This window comes from Stegodyphus dumicola, chromosome 7 (assembly GCF_044657685.1).
Source record: "Stegodyphus dumicola isolate Sdum_Otavi_A_Nest chromosome 7, ASM4465768v1".
Taxonomy (NCBI): Eukaryota; Metazoa; Arthropoda; class Arachnida; order Araneae; family Eresidae; genus Stegodyphus; species Stegodyphus dumicola.
The window spans coordinates 105064056-105080124 of NC_140774.1; the positions used below are offsets into that span (position 1 = coordinate 105064056).

The 16069-nt window shown below is 33.1% G+C and overlaps 1 protein-coding gene across 2 annotated transcripts in view; it reads left to right on the forward strand.

Moving 5' to 3' along the window:
• LOC118195415 (uncharacterized) overlaps nt 1–16069 on the forward strand; it is a 432135-nt gene that overhangs the window by 206555 nt on the left and 209511 nt on the right. For both annotated transcript variants that reach the window (XM_085820678.1, XM_085820679.1), the window contains exons 8-9: nt 4926–5000; nt 10843–10950. In XM_085820678.1, coding sequence (XP_085676804.1) covers nt 4926–5000; nt 10843–10950 — 183 coding nt within the window. The remainder of the gene's footprint in view (nt 1–4925; nt 5001–10842; nt 10951–16069) is intronic.

Consider the following 16069-nt stretch of genomic DNA (forward strand, 5'->3'; position numbering starts at 1 on the left):
ACTTAAATGTAACTTTAAACTTCCAATGATAGATCTAAAGTACAATGATATAGGACGTGCAGATGAAAACTGAATATTGTCCATAAAGTTTCCTCCAGTATAAGATTGTTACAGAATTATATTATATAATTTTTTTTGCAGTCATTCCTCTGAATTTAACAGTCAATATACTAAATTTTCAGGTCAAATCTAGTTAATGTAGACATCATTGATAAATATAGCAGTTTAATTATGAAACTATTTACCTTAAGCAGCATGACAAATGGGATTAAATACGAAGTCCAGTGTAGCCACAGTATTAACGCATCATCGTTTTGTCTCATGTATTCATCGACTGCAAGGCAAAATTTAACTCAGATACTCTTATAAATAGTTCTTGTCTTTGGGCAAAGTTTCAGTGAAATTCTCTTGCAAATGGTCTCGATGACAGTCTCTGTAATAGCAAACAGGACAAAAGTGTTAATGAAAGAGGTAGTCATCACTACTTTGATTGAACTGTAGCATCAAAGACCAAGCCAGCCGAGTAAATGTTCCCAGCGCGGCATAGAAATCTAATGCATTTACATTTAGCTTAATGCAATTAAACGTGTTATCAGATGCATACATTATTTGCTAAGATGTTTTTAATGTTTCGCGGAATTAATGATAACATGTCAAACTCTTACGAAAGGTAAAACCTCAACTTCTAAATACCAAGTTTATCAAAACCAAGAAAATGAAATTATAAGTTTAAATTTTATTTCCTTAAGCCTTTCGGCTTTTTCCCCAAAGATTTGTGTTACCTGCTTCAATAAGCCCAGTAATACTGATTTATTAAGTTACGTTTTCTTAGGAATTCTTAAAATACTTCCTAAACTAGAAATTAAAGAAGTATTAAAATTTATTACAATTATTACAATCTGTGTGAATTTCACTAAGAATGGCTTAGAGTTAACTTCCGCTGTGAGTACACATTTTCGATCATATTGAAATTATTAAGTCCTCAGCATATTAAATCAGTGAATTCTCTTGCAAATATACAGATAGCTAACAAAAGGATTCATTTTATTGTCCTTGATTATGCAAATTCATAGAAAGAAATCAATTTTTATTTTCACTATGCCAAAACGTTTTTAGTATATAGAGAAAATCTTTAAAGATTGTAACCTTATTATTGGAAACATGTATATAACACTAATCAGTATAATTCAATATGACAATGCACATGAGAAATATTTATCTTGACGTCGTGGGCTAATGCCAATGCTAAGAGAAGTGCTACCTTGAATATTTTCAGAAGGAAAAAAGACCGGAGCCGAATGCTGCTTAATGCTGAATTCGGAGAAAATCATGGAACCACTGTATTCATAATTACCAATGGTTTTACTTATTCGGTTGCTGGCTGAAAGAGTACTATGTTATGCTTGATTAGGTTTCGAATGATATAATGAGTTAATTTTATACGATAATATTAAATATTGCTGTTCAAGGTGTGGAGAGGATAACCTGTTTGCAAACTATTCTTCCTTTAATATTTTCAAACTTTATTTAATAAATTATATAATAAAAGAAGTATACATAATTATAAAATAGTGAGAAATCTAAAAACCGACAAGCCTAATGATAAACATAATACAAGGAAAGAATTAATTGTATTCAGAAAGCAATAATCTTGGTTTAAAAATCTATATTTAATGTGATTCCACTTAATACATTATTAATGAATTTTTAAACAAGTACTATAAAATAGCGAAAAAACGTTTCTGTCATTGAATTGTCCGGAAACAATTTCCACTCATTAATTGGTGTATTCAGCAGAGTACTGAATTAAAGATTCAATCTATGAGAGTTAACAAATTCCAGATTTAAACTAAATAACTTCAGCTCTTTTAAAAATTAATCCTTCTGTTAAACATGAATCATTTAACCTGTTTTCAAAGTTCGCAAATAAAATCATCTAGTTAAGATTAAACTGTCAAGATGGGTTGCTGTATTGAAAGAACTTGAGTATTTTGTGCTAAAATGTTGCGTTTTGATGATTATGAGAACTAATGAACCAATCAATCAATGAATTTAAAGTTTAAACATCAACTAACCTCAACTTTTACACCCTTGTTAATTACAACTCTTCAATCTTAAGCTGTCAAACAGATACAATGTATTAAAGATCAATATTTCTTACTAAAACTGTGTATTTCGATATTGCATTAATACTTTCGTATGTATTAAAATGTCAGATAGCGATTCAAAAGTATTTGCCTTTGCAGTCATGCCACATTGAATGACGCAATAATAATCTAAGCATGATTTTACGCCTTATCGTGTTCCAAGTTTCTTATTAAATTTCATAACGCAATGTAATAATAATGTGTGAGTGAAGATTCTAACACCGTAATGTTTTGTATTGTAAACATAGTTAATCATTATACTGTCTTTTACTTGTCAACATCAGGTAACGTTAATGGTTTAGCATTATTTAATTACTTGTTTATTATATTTTGGTATGTATTAATATTATTATTAAACATGTGTTTTTTGATATTTAGTGTATAGTTTAACAAATTTTGTATTTGTTGTATATTAGCTAATTTAATTGCTTTGTTATTATTCAATAATACTAAATTTGTATTGTCTAGAGTAATATTAAGTATCTGATAGCATTTGTACGGTGTTATTGAGTCTATTATTTTCTAATCATCCACGCAATTCTGCATTTAAGATGTGATTGAGAACTTTTGGAATAATTTAACAGAAGGCTTTGAAATATAGGTAGATTTAAAATCTAGTGGAATCGTTTCCAAAACTTATAACGAATTTTCTTATTTCTCATTGTGTAGCTTCGTGGCGTAATTGGAATCCCGTCTGTCTAGAAATGGGAAGGTCCGGAGTTCTAGTTCCGAGAAGGCCACTGGTAGTTTTCCATATTTACTGTTGCTTCAAAGAGGCTGTTTAAGCCAGTTAGACTATATTAGTTGCTGTTCAAGCATGCAAAGAGTTTTATTATACACTACTCCACAGAGAAAATGCAACGCTGGACACTAAAGCTGAGCACTAAAGCGATTTTCTTGAAAATGCCATGTTCAATCGTCTTAATGTTTAGATACATAAGTTGCTAAACGTTTTGCAGTTTCCGAACAATGTTGTCTTTTAAGAACGTCATGAAAAGAGAAATCTAAATCTGTTGTGCTTAAGAGATGAAAATGGCTTCCTTATGTCACCTGTTACAAATTCGTCGAATTTAGATATTTGGTTTAGTTTATTGAATTGTGGCAAAGCCCGCGAAGGCTATCTGCCTCTTAGATGTTTATTCGAGGTTTATAGGCCTACAAACAACCTAATAGTATTTTCATGACACTGCAGAAGAACTGCAAAGTGACACTAGAAACGTAAGTCAGATTTTCAAATGGTAATTAGAATAAGAAAATAAAAATTTGCCACCTTAAGTTAGTCTGCAATTAAGAACAAACAGATTGATGCCTCTGACACAATTCGGTCTTAAAATACACATCTAACAATACTTCTATTAAGTATTTCAATATCGATTGGTATAATTTTTTATCGATCAGATATGCAACCTCGCTGTCCTTGTCATTAACACCGAATTATCATCCTGAATGCTTGCAACATTTCATAATGCCAGCGATAACGAATAGCAAATTATTCGCCTTGATTCTGAAACGCATAATTACTGAGTGAAAAACGATATAGCAATCAGACTGATACTTTTTCCATTGCTGAGAGTCACACGTTTGAGATATTATCAGTATACACAGTCACGCAATCACGCTTTTACTATCACACGTTTCGTCTATAGCAAATGATATTTTCCAATAGAATAGAGAGAGCTATGGTAACGCCAGCAGGTATCCTTAGCAAAATATCTAAATAATTATGGATCATCAAGATACTTACATCCGTTGATACTGGACAAATTATGAAACATGATTACTCGTCGAAAGAATATTATGCAGTGTTTTGCAGGGAAGATGAGCCGGGAATTTTGTTTTTCTACCATGTGGTTTAAAGTACACAGGCACAGTATCTCAGTAGTCACTGAATCCGTTGCATTCGTATTTAGACCGTGCTACTTCCTAAACTCTGCTGTGTAAATGTAATCTTTCGAAATTTAAATCTTATGTTAAAACATCGTCTCGATATCTATGCCACGTCTTATATCATTTAGAGAATTTTTTTGCAGGTCTTACAAAATTTTAATGGATTTAAATGCTAAAATTATTTTTTTTAGATGCTAACATAAGACGACTTATGTTAGCATTTAAAAAACGAATGATACGTTCAGCTTGGAATCATTGAGATAATGAAATTCTGATAGTTAAAATACAAATAAAAGTAAAAACATTTAACGAATATTTAAGAAAATTGTAAATTGCAACACTTTGCAAGACATATCATAAAATAAATGCGAAATGCTTTGAAGAAAAAATATTATTTACATTATGAAAATTAACAACTTTGTTACAAAAATGAAAACGAAATTCTTATCAGACCTTGATATAAATATTTTAACAACTTGTATTAAAATTACTGTTGTATACGTTATTCACACTTATTATTAGAAATAAAAATATAATTATCTAAAGTATTTAGCTAAATCTTTTCTTTTTCATACAGATGTTATTTCAAATTTCAAATATAAATTTGTTTGAAAGTTTTCATTGTTGGTTGCTGATAACAGTCCAATGAATAAATTATCGACGGTCTTAGGTGACTAAACTATCATGCTCCCTAATCGGTCATAAAAGCTTTAATTTAAATATCAAACCAATTATCTTTTTCCAGTTACTGTCAATTCTTCAGTCTCATGGATATTATAAGGTTGTTGCACTGTATACCATATTCTGTGTAATTAAGCTGTTTAATATTTTATCCTAGTAGTAGATCAATTCACTTTCAGATAAATCTGAGCTCTCACATTTCTTTTTCAGCCAAAAAAGAAAAAGCCCATGGATGATAAATGCCCCATTTGCCCTCCTGGTCCTCCAGGACTCAATGGAACAGAGGTAATCCTTTAACATGCGAAAATAACTTTTACTTTCTATTACGAAATTCATTAAATTTCAAGTAGACATACTAGAAGTTGCAGTTTTAAGCTAAAAACGAAAATTTGCCTACTCAAACGAAACTCGGCTAAAGAATGTGTCATTTAAAAGCTTAAGCCTGAAATTTTAATGAGGAAGTCACTCGAGACGGGCTGAAGCAGAAGATCACGTTGAATTTTTAAATAAACTCATCAAGTCACAGCAAACTTATAAGCTGTTTATCTTAGAATACACCGAACGTGAGTATTAAACTGCGAAAGAAAAGACTCGCTATATTGCTGCGCTTAATAGCTGTTCATTTACTGGCGGGTTTTATGTCGTTTTGTTATTGTTGCTTCTAAATAACGGGTGGCCATAATTAAACTGACAGTGCTCACAGTGTTCTGTAGCGCGATCTATTTGCGAGAATGGCGCCACATTTTGTAGGAAGATTAAACAAGACGGGGGACGAAGGATTCCGCGAAAAAAAAATTAGTTCCAAAAGTCACCGCTAGGGGAATATTTGGCGCTGTGTAATAGAAAATAGAGTGTTAACAAATCCAAATCAATACAGAAATTACCTTTTATTTTGCATTCAAATGAGGTTCAATGTGACTGCCGTTGTTCTGGACCACATATTGCATTCTGTGCACAGTATGCACAACCGCAGAAAGTAACATGTCTGCATGAATCTCCCGTACAGTCCGTGATATGTTATCTTTCAACGTAGCCAGGTCCTGGACCACTCCTTGATAGACCTTGGACTTAAGGTAACCCCATAGCCAGAAGTCGCATGGGGTAAGATCAGGCGACCGAGGTGGCCATGCAGTTGGAAAGTAGCGGTAATGACTCTTTCTGTTGTGAATTTCTGTCGTAGCATCTGTTGCACCTGTACAGCAACGTGTGGAGCGGCTCCATCTTGCATGAAAATCATTTCTCTTAGGCATTGTCTTTGCTGAAGTGCCGGAATGACAAAGCTGTTCAACATGTGGCGATATTTCTCTCCGGTAACAGAACAGGTTTCCGGTCCTGTCGGGGTAATGTTCTCATAGAAGAATGGACCTACGATAAATTCCGCTGTGAACCCACACCAAACAGTTACCTTTAGTGAATGTAAGGGAATTGCTGTGACTGCATGTGATGGTTTGTCATCCCAAGTTCGGCAGTTCTGGGTATTGACAGTTCCATTCAGGTAAAAGTGGGCCTCGTCTCCCCATAAGATCATCCATCACGGCCAAGCATCATCCACCTCCATTCTGACAAGAAAGGGGAGAGCAAAAGTCAATCGCTTATCATGGTCGGGGTACAGTAACTCCTGTATACGGCTGATCTTGTACGGATAGAAGGTGATAATCTTTCGTAAGGTTTTCCATACCGTAATGTAAGGCATATCCATATTCCATAAGGCATATCCATAATAAAAGGTAATTTTATTCCGTATTAATTTGCATTTATTAACACTCCATTTTCTATTACACAGAGCCAAATATTCCCCTAGTGGTGAATTTTGGAACTAATTTTTTTTTTCGCGGAATCCTTCGTCCTCCGTCTTGTTTAATCTTCCTACAAAATGTGGCGTCATTCTCACAAATAGATCGCGCTACAGAACACTGTGAGCGCTGTCAGTTTAATTATGGCCACCCGTTATTATTTTTGATAATGTTTTAAATGAATCTTGTAAGTATTAGAATGTAGTTCTTTCTACAGATTTTAAATATATGTCTACTTGCGATCCATATATCGCCGGGACTTCGCCAAGAATAAGATTCTTTCACTGTTTTCACGGATTACGCATATTTTTGATGCATTACTTTCATTTAAATATAGAGAAATAACAAGATGCTTATAAAATGTATATAATTATGTTAAGGTTTCATATTCGGTGCTAAGAGAAACGTATAAAATAATTATTTTGATGTTGCTAACCGGAATGAGTGTTATTGAACACTTCATCTTACCAATAGCGCTTTTACCACCACTGATGGCAGTATGATTTTGTCCAGCTCCATCCTAATTATTAAGATAATATTGACATATGGTATTTGAAGGTATTTATTCTTTTTTCTAATATAGCTGTCTCAAAAGGACTTCCGGGACGATTGATTTTAAGCGAGTTCACTCCACGAAGACTCTTCCCTGTTTTATGGGAGTAGAATTCAGACATTTTGTCGATTATACTGCTGAAGGATTGCATTGCTTGATTGCTTCCTTTCGCAAAATTTCAAAAATTTAAAGCCTTATCAAACATTTAAATGTTTAAATCTTAAACGATTTTTTAGATTTTTAAGCATGGTTCTGATAATCTATAATTGTAAGTGGCCGCTACATATAAACTAAACAAACAATATAATTGGACTTTTCAGGGTAAAAATCTATAGTTATCTCTGCAAAGATTATAAATTTAGATTTTGCAATAAACTTTTATTTTCGATTATCACCTAGGAAAGGAAGAGTAAATATATTGTAAAATGAATCCTAGAAATATTATCTCAGTTTTCCTAAAGAATTAATTTCTAAAAAAAGATAAAATAATGCAGATATGGTAAATCAACGTGTTTAATATTCATACATATGTTTGTAATTTCAGAAAGTATATATTCTGTGATGAAGATATATTCAGAGGCTATATGGCTCTCACAGTCTACATTATTGATATTTCCAGAAGAAAACGTTATTAGAATTTTTTGATATGAATGGTCATGATGACGAAGTGAAAAATGCCATTTTTAAACATCATTACCTTGAATTTCCTATCCTTCTAATGCAATTTCTGTTAAAAGTTCTTTAGAGCACTCAAGGTGGTGAGACAGAATAATTTTATGAAAAATAGTTTATTTTTAAAGTGCTGACCTATCTTAAAATTCTTCTAAGATTTCTAGAAAACTTGTAGAATTGCTAATGTGTGTATATAGTATACAAGAGGTGTCCAAAAGTTAAGCAACAAACAGAAAACTGATGATAACTAAAACAGTATGCAAGCAAATTGGACGAAACTTGGTAATAATATTATTATACCACTTGAAATTTAAAAACGCAAGAAAATGTTCTACAAAATATTAAAATTCCGTGACATCAATTGGAAGTCTTCTAAATTCAACGATACAAATTAAATACATTGACATTTTTTAATAGTGATTTTGATCACCTCGAACAGTAATACAAGCCTGACAGCGATGTGTCATGCCGTTTATGATGATGTCAATAAGCTTATTGGTTGGGTAGCTGTGTCCATGTACCACGTGGAATAGTTCTAAGCCTATTTAGGATTTCGAAAGGTGGAGGCCAGCCGGAGAATACTACAAATACTCAGTGGGATTAAGGTCGAGATAGCGTTTTGGCCATTCGATTTGGACTATAGTCTTTCTTCAAGACATTAATGTAAGAGGCGAACAATGTGATGGAAGGCATTATCTGCTTGCAAAACGAAAGTATCTCTAAATGTGAAACACACAGACGAACAATATCCAGTACGTCCTTTCTATACCTTTGAATATTGTGAGTTCCATGTGACAACACACACAGGTCTGTGCTTCTACGTAAAATAATTCTTCCCATACAAGAGCACTACCTTCAGCATTCCCGTATATTACTCGTAGAACGGAAGATATCGAGTGTTGATTTACTTTGCCGGATGCACATACTAGAAAGGATAAAGACTTTGAATACTAATACATTTTAAATAATCATATTTTTATCAGCCGATAGATGGCATTGTAAAAATTGTCGCCGATAGAGGGCGCAAGATTGTAATCGAGAATCGGAAGCGAGAGAATGTGATTGAGGTTAAGAATGCTCCGAAATGATATGTAAATGCTGTATATATTTAGTGTAGTAAATAAAGCATTTATAAAACGTTAGAGTTATCCTGCAGAGTTCGAAACTTATCACTTACCGTCCTGTGACCAAATTGCGGATAACAACGTGTAGCACAAAAAGAATGCAATGGATTACTTAAAATGGGTTGCCTGTAGCAAATAAGGGTAAGGCAGTGAAGTGTTATTTTAATGCGATATGAAAGGAAATGAAAAGTATGAAACGTAATGAAAAATGGAACAGGTATACGGAAACACTAACATTAGTATATTTTTTAGCTTTTGGACACCTGGAAAGCGAAATACAGCGCATTATTTATGTTGGTTACCAAATTGCAATTGTTAGCCAAAAATGATTCGAAATTCGAAATTTGAAGGCACAGCGTGCCACCCGAAATGTCATACCCCTAGGTTTCTTTATTACACATTTATGTATTGTTCGAATATTCTAATATGAATGCAAAGTTCACTTTCTGAGCATAGAAGGTGTGGTGTATTTAATTACGGCAAAGCACACTAGGGCTATCTGCCAAAGGGAAGGGATGCCTTTCGTGGAGGACTTTCTAAGGGAATCTGGCTCGTATACACGTTACACATGGGGAAAACCACGAAAACACCCACGCAGCCAGCCCGTTCGCGGGATTCGAACCTCGGACCGAACTACCAGTGTTCAGCGACTTTACCGCTCGGCCGCTGCTGAGTATAGAAGGAGAGTTCAGTGCAGAATATGTTCAATGTATATACTATTTTGTTTCACTACCTCTTGTAAGTTAGTATGTGCGTTTCTCAGAAACCTCCAGGGCCCGTCTTCCGGAATTGCACGACACAATTAAACGATATTAGTCTTAATTTCGGCTGCATTTTCAGGCTTCTTCCGAATACCTTATTTTTAAAAATGCCTATAAAAAGAAATCGGGACTATGCGGGTGCAACTCTCTCCCATCTTCGTAACATTTATAAAACCAATAAGGCATTACAAGCACATTAAATATCTAATACAAGAATTCAAGGAACATGTTTGACGAGTATGTGCAGGTTCCGTTTGGCACAAACCGCTCAGTGTGCAAAGGGAGACGTGTTATTATTTTCAGGTGTGCGAAACACTCGATGGGCGCCATCCAGTCTTCTCTATCACAGAGTCAGGGGCTTCCATTCGTTAATACAATATGTGAATGATATGTTTACAAGGAACCCATTTTTACCAAAGTGTGTACAAAAATTTCTTTGTGTCGCCTCTAAAATTTCATCAAAAACATTATTACAAGTTTTACTTTCTCTTCAACACTCAACCGACCGTTATCCGTCATCTTGCAGACTGCCATTTCACGGAAAATTAGAGTCCGATACTGACTTCAACCGGATGCTGACATCTACTCAATATTTCATGAGCAAATGCATTCAAATACTCGTTTTTAATGTTCCATATTAAATATTAAAAACTTTGAGATGATTGAATGGAATGATATTTTGTGCACTACCCTGGCGTACCCTACATTTTGGCTTCGATTTTACTTTAACTCTTGCTTGTCAAAATATCGCAAATGCTTAGAATTCTTATATTTGTATTTTGCATTGTCTACGCATACTTTCCTGCTATTTCTTGTAGCATAAAATATGCTAAGCATTGAGCATTGACATTGTTAATAAACGTACCTACAAGTAGGTGGCATGTGAGTAGCTTTTGAATAATATAAGAATATGTAGAGACTCTATGTAACTAGATGAGAAAAACAATCGCTACATGATGTGTGATACAGAGCGCTCGTCTCACCGTCTTTACCTGCACATATAGCTCTAAAAGTTTCAGAAATACTTAAGGAAAAATCGGATTTATCATTATTTTGACTCACGGTTCATTTCATGAAGTCTGAAGTGAAATTCAGGAAAGCCCCAAAATGCAATTTACGAAGCAGAATTTTCTGAATTTATAGCATTTTGGCTCCATAAACTACGCTCACAAGTAACACTTCATGTGTAAATATCTAATTCTTTCCGTTATTATACATTCTCAGGGTCCTCCGGGAATTCCTGGACCAATTGGTTTGTCTGGCGAACGGGGACCACAAGGAGTGCCAGGCGTTCAGGGACCTAGAGGAGAGACTGGCTTACCAGGAATACCGGTAAGTTATTGTCCATTATTTCAGAAATTTAAACACGTAGAGCAAGAAAGTGAAATGTTGGTGAATAATTAATGTGATTCGATTATCTGTTAACAGATATATTATTTATTTATATAATTAAGAAGTGTTTTGTAATTCAGTATTTAACCTTTATTCTCTTTCACTGATTTCTCACTTTACTCGGATATCATTTGAAAATCATAGATTACATCTTGCTCGAATTATATCCTAATTATACCTTTTTCTTACGTTCATTTAAGTATTAAATTATTGCTATATTAAAACCAAAGTCATCAGAAGATAATCTTTGAAGCGCGTTTTAATGGATAAAGTGCTTAATTTTATGTGTTTGAAATACTGCCAGGAATATATGTATTTTAAAATAACTCTTTTTCTAAATTTCCAATTATAAGTTTTATTATTTAAGTATAAACAGACGAGAAAAGTTTATTTTAATGAAATAGCTGTCACAAATTTAAGTCAGAATCATTAATGTACCCTCAGAAATTATTTATTAATTACCATTTAATTACATTCTCTACAGACATCTTATCTTAATTCTATTAATAAGCCTTAAATTTAGCTTGTTTTTATTAGCCTCTCTCGGAAAATGTAAAACAATTAAATGCAGTTATTCATTTTTCACATCTTCGGCACTGCAAATGGGCTGCCGTGCATTGCATTCTCACAATTGTAATTGCACACGTCCTTAAAACTTTTAATCATGACGTCTGTTTTTAATCTTATTACCAGAGTAAATTTTTCATTCAGTTATGTCTTTTTTTCTCGTCATTTTCTTCTACCTCAGCATTTGCAAATATTCATACACTTCTCTAATTTTTTAAGTAGTATGTTTGTTAGTTGGTTTAGTTGGTTATAGCTAAAGGCACGTAAGTTATTTGTTTAAGAGGCGAAATACCTTCGAGAAGGATTTTGTTTGTGAAACTATCTCGTATTCAATGTCATCCCTGGGAAAATCTCAAAAACATTCATGCAGCCTACCCGTCAGCCTGGCTTTGAATCCAGATTAAACAACCAGTTTTTAGCGGCTTTACTATTCAGAAACCGATGCAACCGCAAATTTCACCTTGTTATAAGATTTTTTTTATGTATTTCCTACTTACTTAAAATATTTTACTTTTTTTCCACAATTATCTCGAAGTTATTCTAAAATCGAAAAATTATGAAAAGAAATATTAAGACATTTTAAATCTAATGTTTCAAATCTAAGCATTAAATTCTAGATAATTACAGCATTCCGTGAAATTTTATGTGATTTTTAGCTAAAATTTCACGGCTTTCACGGCAAACTAGCTCTCTCTCTTGGGATGTCTCTTGCAAGTAGCCTGACAATGTATACTTTAACATTCTTTTAATTTAAATATGCTGTCTTTCAATTTTTTATTTATTTTCAATATGAGAGAATAATTACAATTAGTAATCAATTCTAGATTGATGTTTAAGGTTTTTTTGACCCAAGTAGAAGCTTCTACAATTATTTTGAATTCGTCAAGAAATAGTGAAAGCTCATTTATTTTTTATGAAAAGTTTTTTACGATAGCAGTCTAATGAACAGTGAGCTAATTGCTAAAAGATTGTGGCCTTACATGTGTTTATGTGTTTGACAGATTTGTTGAAAAATTCTACCCTGAATATATTTTGGGATACATCTGGAAGTATTCGTATACGATAAGCTATTATAAGCTTATTATTTCCTAAAAACTAAAATGCAGCACGTGAAAATATTTAAGGAATTAAAAATGAACAAAGCTGTTTTTAATCTCATCTAGCATAACTGGATGGTCCTTGGCGTATTTCCAGCAAACAGATAGAGGTTTCAAAAAAGAGAGAGAGAAAGAAAGCAAAAAAAAAAAAAAAGCGAGTTCTGTTTAAATGAATTGTATACTCTATTTTTAGAATCGTAATGTCTGGTTAAATCATGCTTTTGCAGACTAAGGGACTTGTATGTTAACAAAAGAAGAAACAAAAACGCCAAGGTGTTTGAATAATAACCTTTCAGAATTATTGTCTCATGTTTACATTTATGAAATATTTTGTATATTATAGTATTTTTGTATAATAATGTAAGTAATATTTTGTATAATAAATGTAATTATTCTCTCATATTGAAAATAAATAAAGCTTTTTCTCGTTTGAACATTTCGAATCTTAACAAAAAAAGCTCAGCATTTTACTTAAGACGATTAGAAGGTGAGTTTTTTGAGGCCCAGTAGAAGCTTTCATTTTAAAACAAAATAGTATAGTTACAATTTTAATGGGACTGGATCATTAAATGTAACACTCTAACCATTATGAGAAGCTAGAATCTTAATTTTACGAAAAGAATTCAGTGTTCCGTGTAAATCCAATACCTTTTGGTTTAACAAACACTCTTGAAAAAATTTCTCCCCTCTACGTATTCGCATTGATTTAAAAAGAATACGGATAAATATAAAAAGAATTCTTACTCAGAATTTTTGTCAGTTTAGTACATTGAGAAAATGAACTTTAAGTTACAAGACTTTTATCAAATGATGAGATATTTCAATTATCAAATTTCGTTTGCATTCTTTTATTACAAATAATTATATTTTGAAAACTTCTAACTTTGTTTCAACTTTTTTCATTTCACTCAGATTTGTAGTTCTCTTTTAACAGAACATTTTTAAAAAAACTTTTATCATAATCATCATCATCATCCTTATTATTATATAAATTATTTGAGAATGTAGACTTTAGAAAGCTCTGTGAGCACTAAAGCACTTTTAAAGTTTTGGATTCGTATTCGAGAAAAGGTAGAACTCACTGTTTCGTTAGTTTAGCATTTAGAAATGAAAAACTATCACTAATATTGTTAAAAGAAGGAGAATTGGTTACCGTTTTCTTTGCTGAAAAATGTGCCGAGATGTGTATGCAATATTTTGAGTTAAATGCCCTTTGCTATGGCTTACTGATGGATTTTGCTTCTGTTTTGTATTTAACGTGGATCAGCATAAATGCTTTTTATGTTATTATCGTAAGTATATTAACGCATAGTTTATAAATACACTAAATTTGAGCAGTTAATGTTGAAAGTATCCGTTACGCAAAAACATAAGTTTGGCAACTAAACCCAATGAAGCTGTTATTTGATCTAGCCACAATCGAGTGCAACACAGGAATAGGTCAAGCTAATAAGATTTTTTAAGGTACAGATTATAGTTAAAACTTTAAGCAATACGGTTTAAGCATAAAAGCATAATACTGTAACAACAACAATCACAGCCTCTGTTTGGTTGAGGTTACACAAATGATAGACAAAGTATCACAGCTGTAGAATATGTAAGTCTTTTCCTAAATTTCGCAAAAAGATCTAGTGAAGGTTTTGTAAACTACTTTTTTGGTCTTCTTGTATCACCTGGCATTGTAGTCAAGATTGTTGGAACCACGCTGCCAGTAATGGTTTATGCAGATTCTAATTTTGGGCTGGGTTGCAGTTAGTAGATATTGAATTCAATACAAAACGTTTTCTTTCGTAGGTATACATATCTACATTCAGAAAATCAAAAAAACGTTATTTGAATGTTTGCTGTTTGAAATGTAAAACAAAATATTGCTTAGTCGCTTTCAAAACGGCATCCATCGGAAAACCCTTATCTCACAAAAGCGCCTTGAGCACAAAGTGAAGGAAGGAGAAACATGGCAAATCAACAAGGAGGAGTCATTTGAAGTATGCCAGGAAACTGTTTCTCGTCAATGAAACCCACACATTTGTGCTCATTATGAGACATCTTACCGAATAATCGGATATTGCTTTATATTTATGATGTTGCGAGCCCCCAACTTGTCAGCAACAGTAGTAGTGACTGCTATGAACTGGAAATTACACAAACTCTTAAAAGGGTTTAACTCCCTTTTTATTTCACTTTAGAAATCACAGTTGCGTTCACTTGACGCTCACAAACTACGCCGACCCGGCGGTTGAACAAAATAGACAAAAATGCAACTAAAAATAAATGACAGGATGAATAAATAACGAAGTCACTACCTACGAGGCTCTTTAATCGTAACTAACCTAACCGCGTTCTAAGATACAGCTGAGATTCAGCAAACTTTCTGATTAAGAATTTGAAAGATTCAACGAACTGTCGAAATAGGCACACAGGCCGAAACGCGCGGTTCTTAAACTTTCTACCAAGCAACCTTCACGCTCGTGATTCAAGAAGCACACTTACAATCTCGCTTCCCTTCTATTTAAACTCAATTACTTCTGCTAAAATTTGAATACTCTGCGCGTTCTACTACGATTTACTCTGGCATTGGCAATTCTAGGGATAAGTAAAGGCTTGACAGGAAAGCTAGCTTAAACTTAAAATAAATGTTAGTTAAAATAAATATAAACCCTACAACTTCATTTGCATTAAGTGGTAGCATGAAATACAGTGAAATTTGTGTTCATGAGTTTAATTCGTTTCTAAAGGCCATTGATCATACGAAATGTTCGTAAACTTAAACTTCCCCCTCCACAGGAATAAACGCAAAATGTATTAATTCGTTTCTAGACCTCAAATGATTCCTTATTTAAACTTTATCGTAGTACTTTGTGCACAATTACGTTGTACCAAAAATAATGTCCGTTACATAAGTTAATACATCTAAGACAGTCATACAAAAAAGTAAACATAATAATAAACAGAAAAATAAAAGAAAACCTAACTTAAATTTTATCATATCTGTACGAAAGAGAATAAACAACATAATTGAAAACTGATGAAGAGGGGAAAACAAAGAGATATTATTGTTTAGATGAGAATTTCTATAAAAACATCAGTTAGATTTTTTTTTAAATCTTCTTTTACGTTTTCTTTGTGTCTTAGCGCACCACTGGTTGAGACCGCTCATCCTCCACTTCGCTCACAATTTATCCAACGTGATCAAAGACCGAATGCAATGTTCGAACTCTTTCTCTGAAGACACTTCCTGCACAATCGCGTTTTGTGTCTGCTTCTGAAGGTGTTTCGATTATTCTTTTCTTGATCTCATTTTTATCATTCCCTAGTAAGTGGTTACGTGTTCATTGTTTAAACTTCCAAGCTTAGAGACATAGTATCCTAGGTGACAAAATTCTCAAAACCTTTAA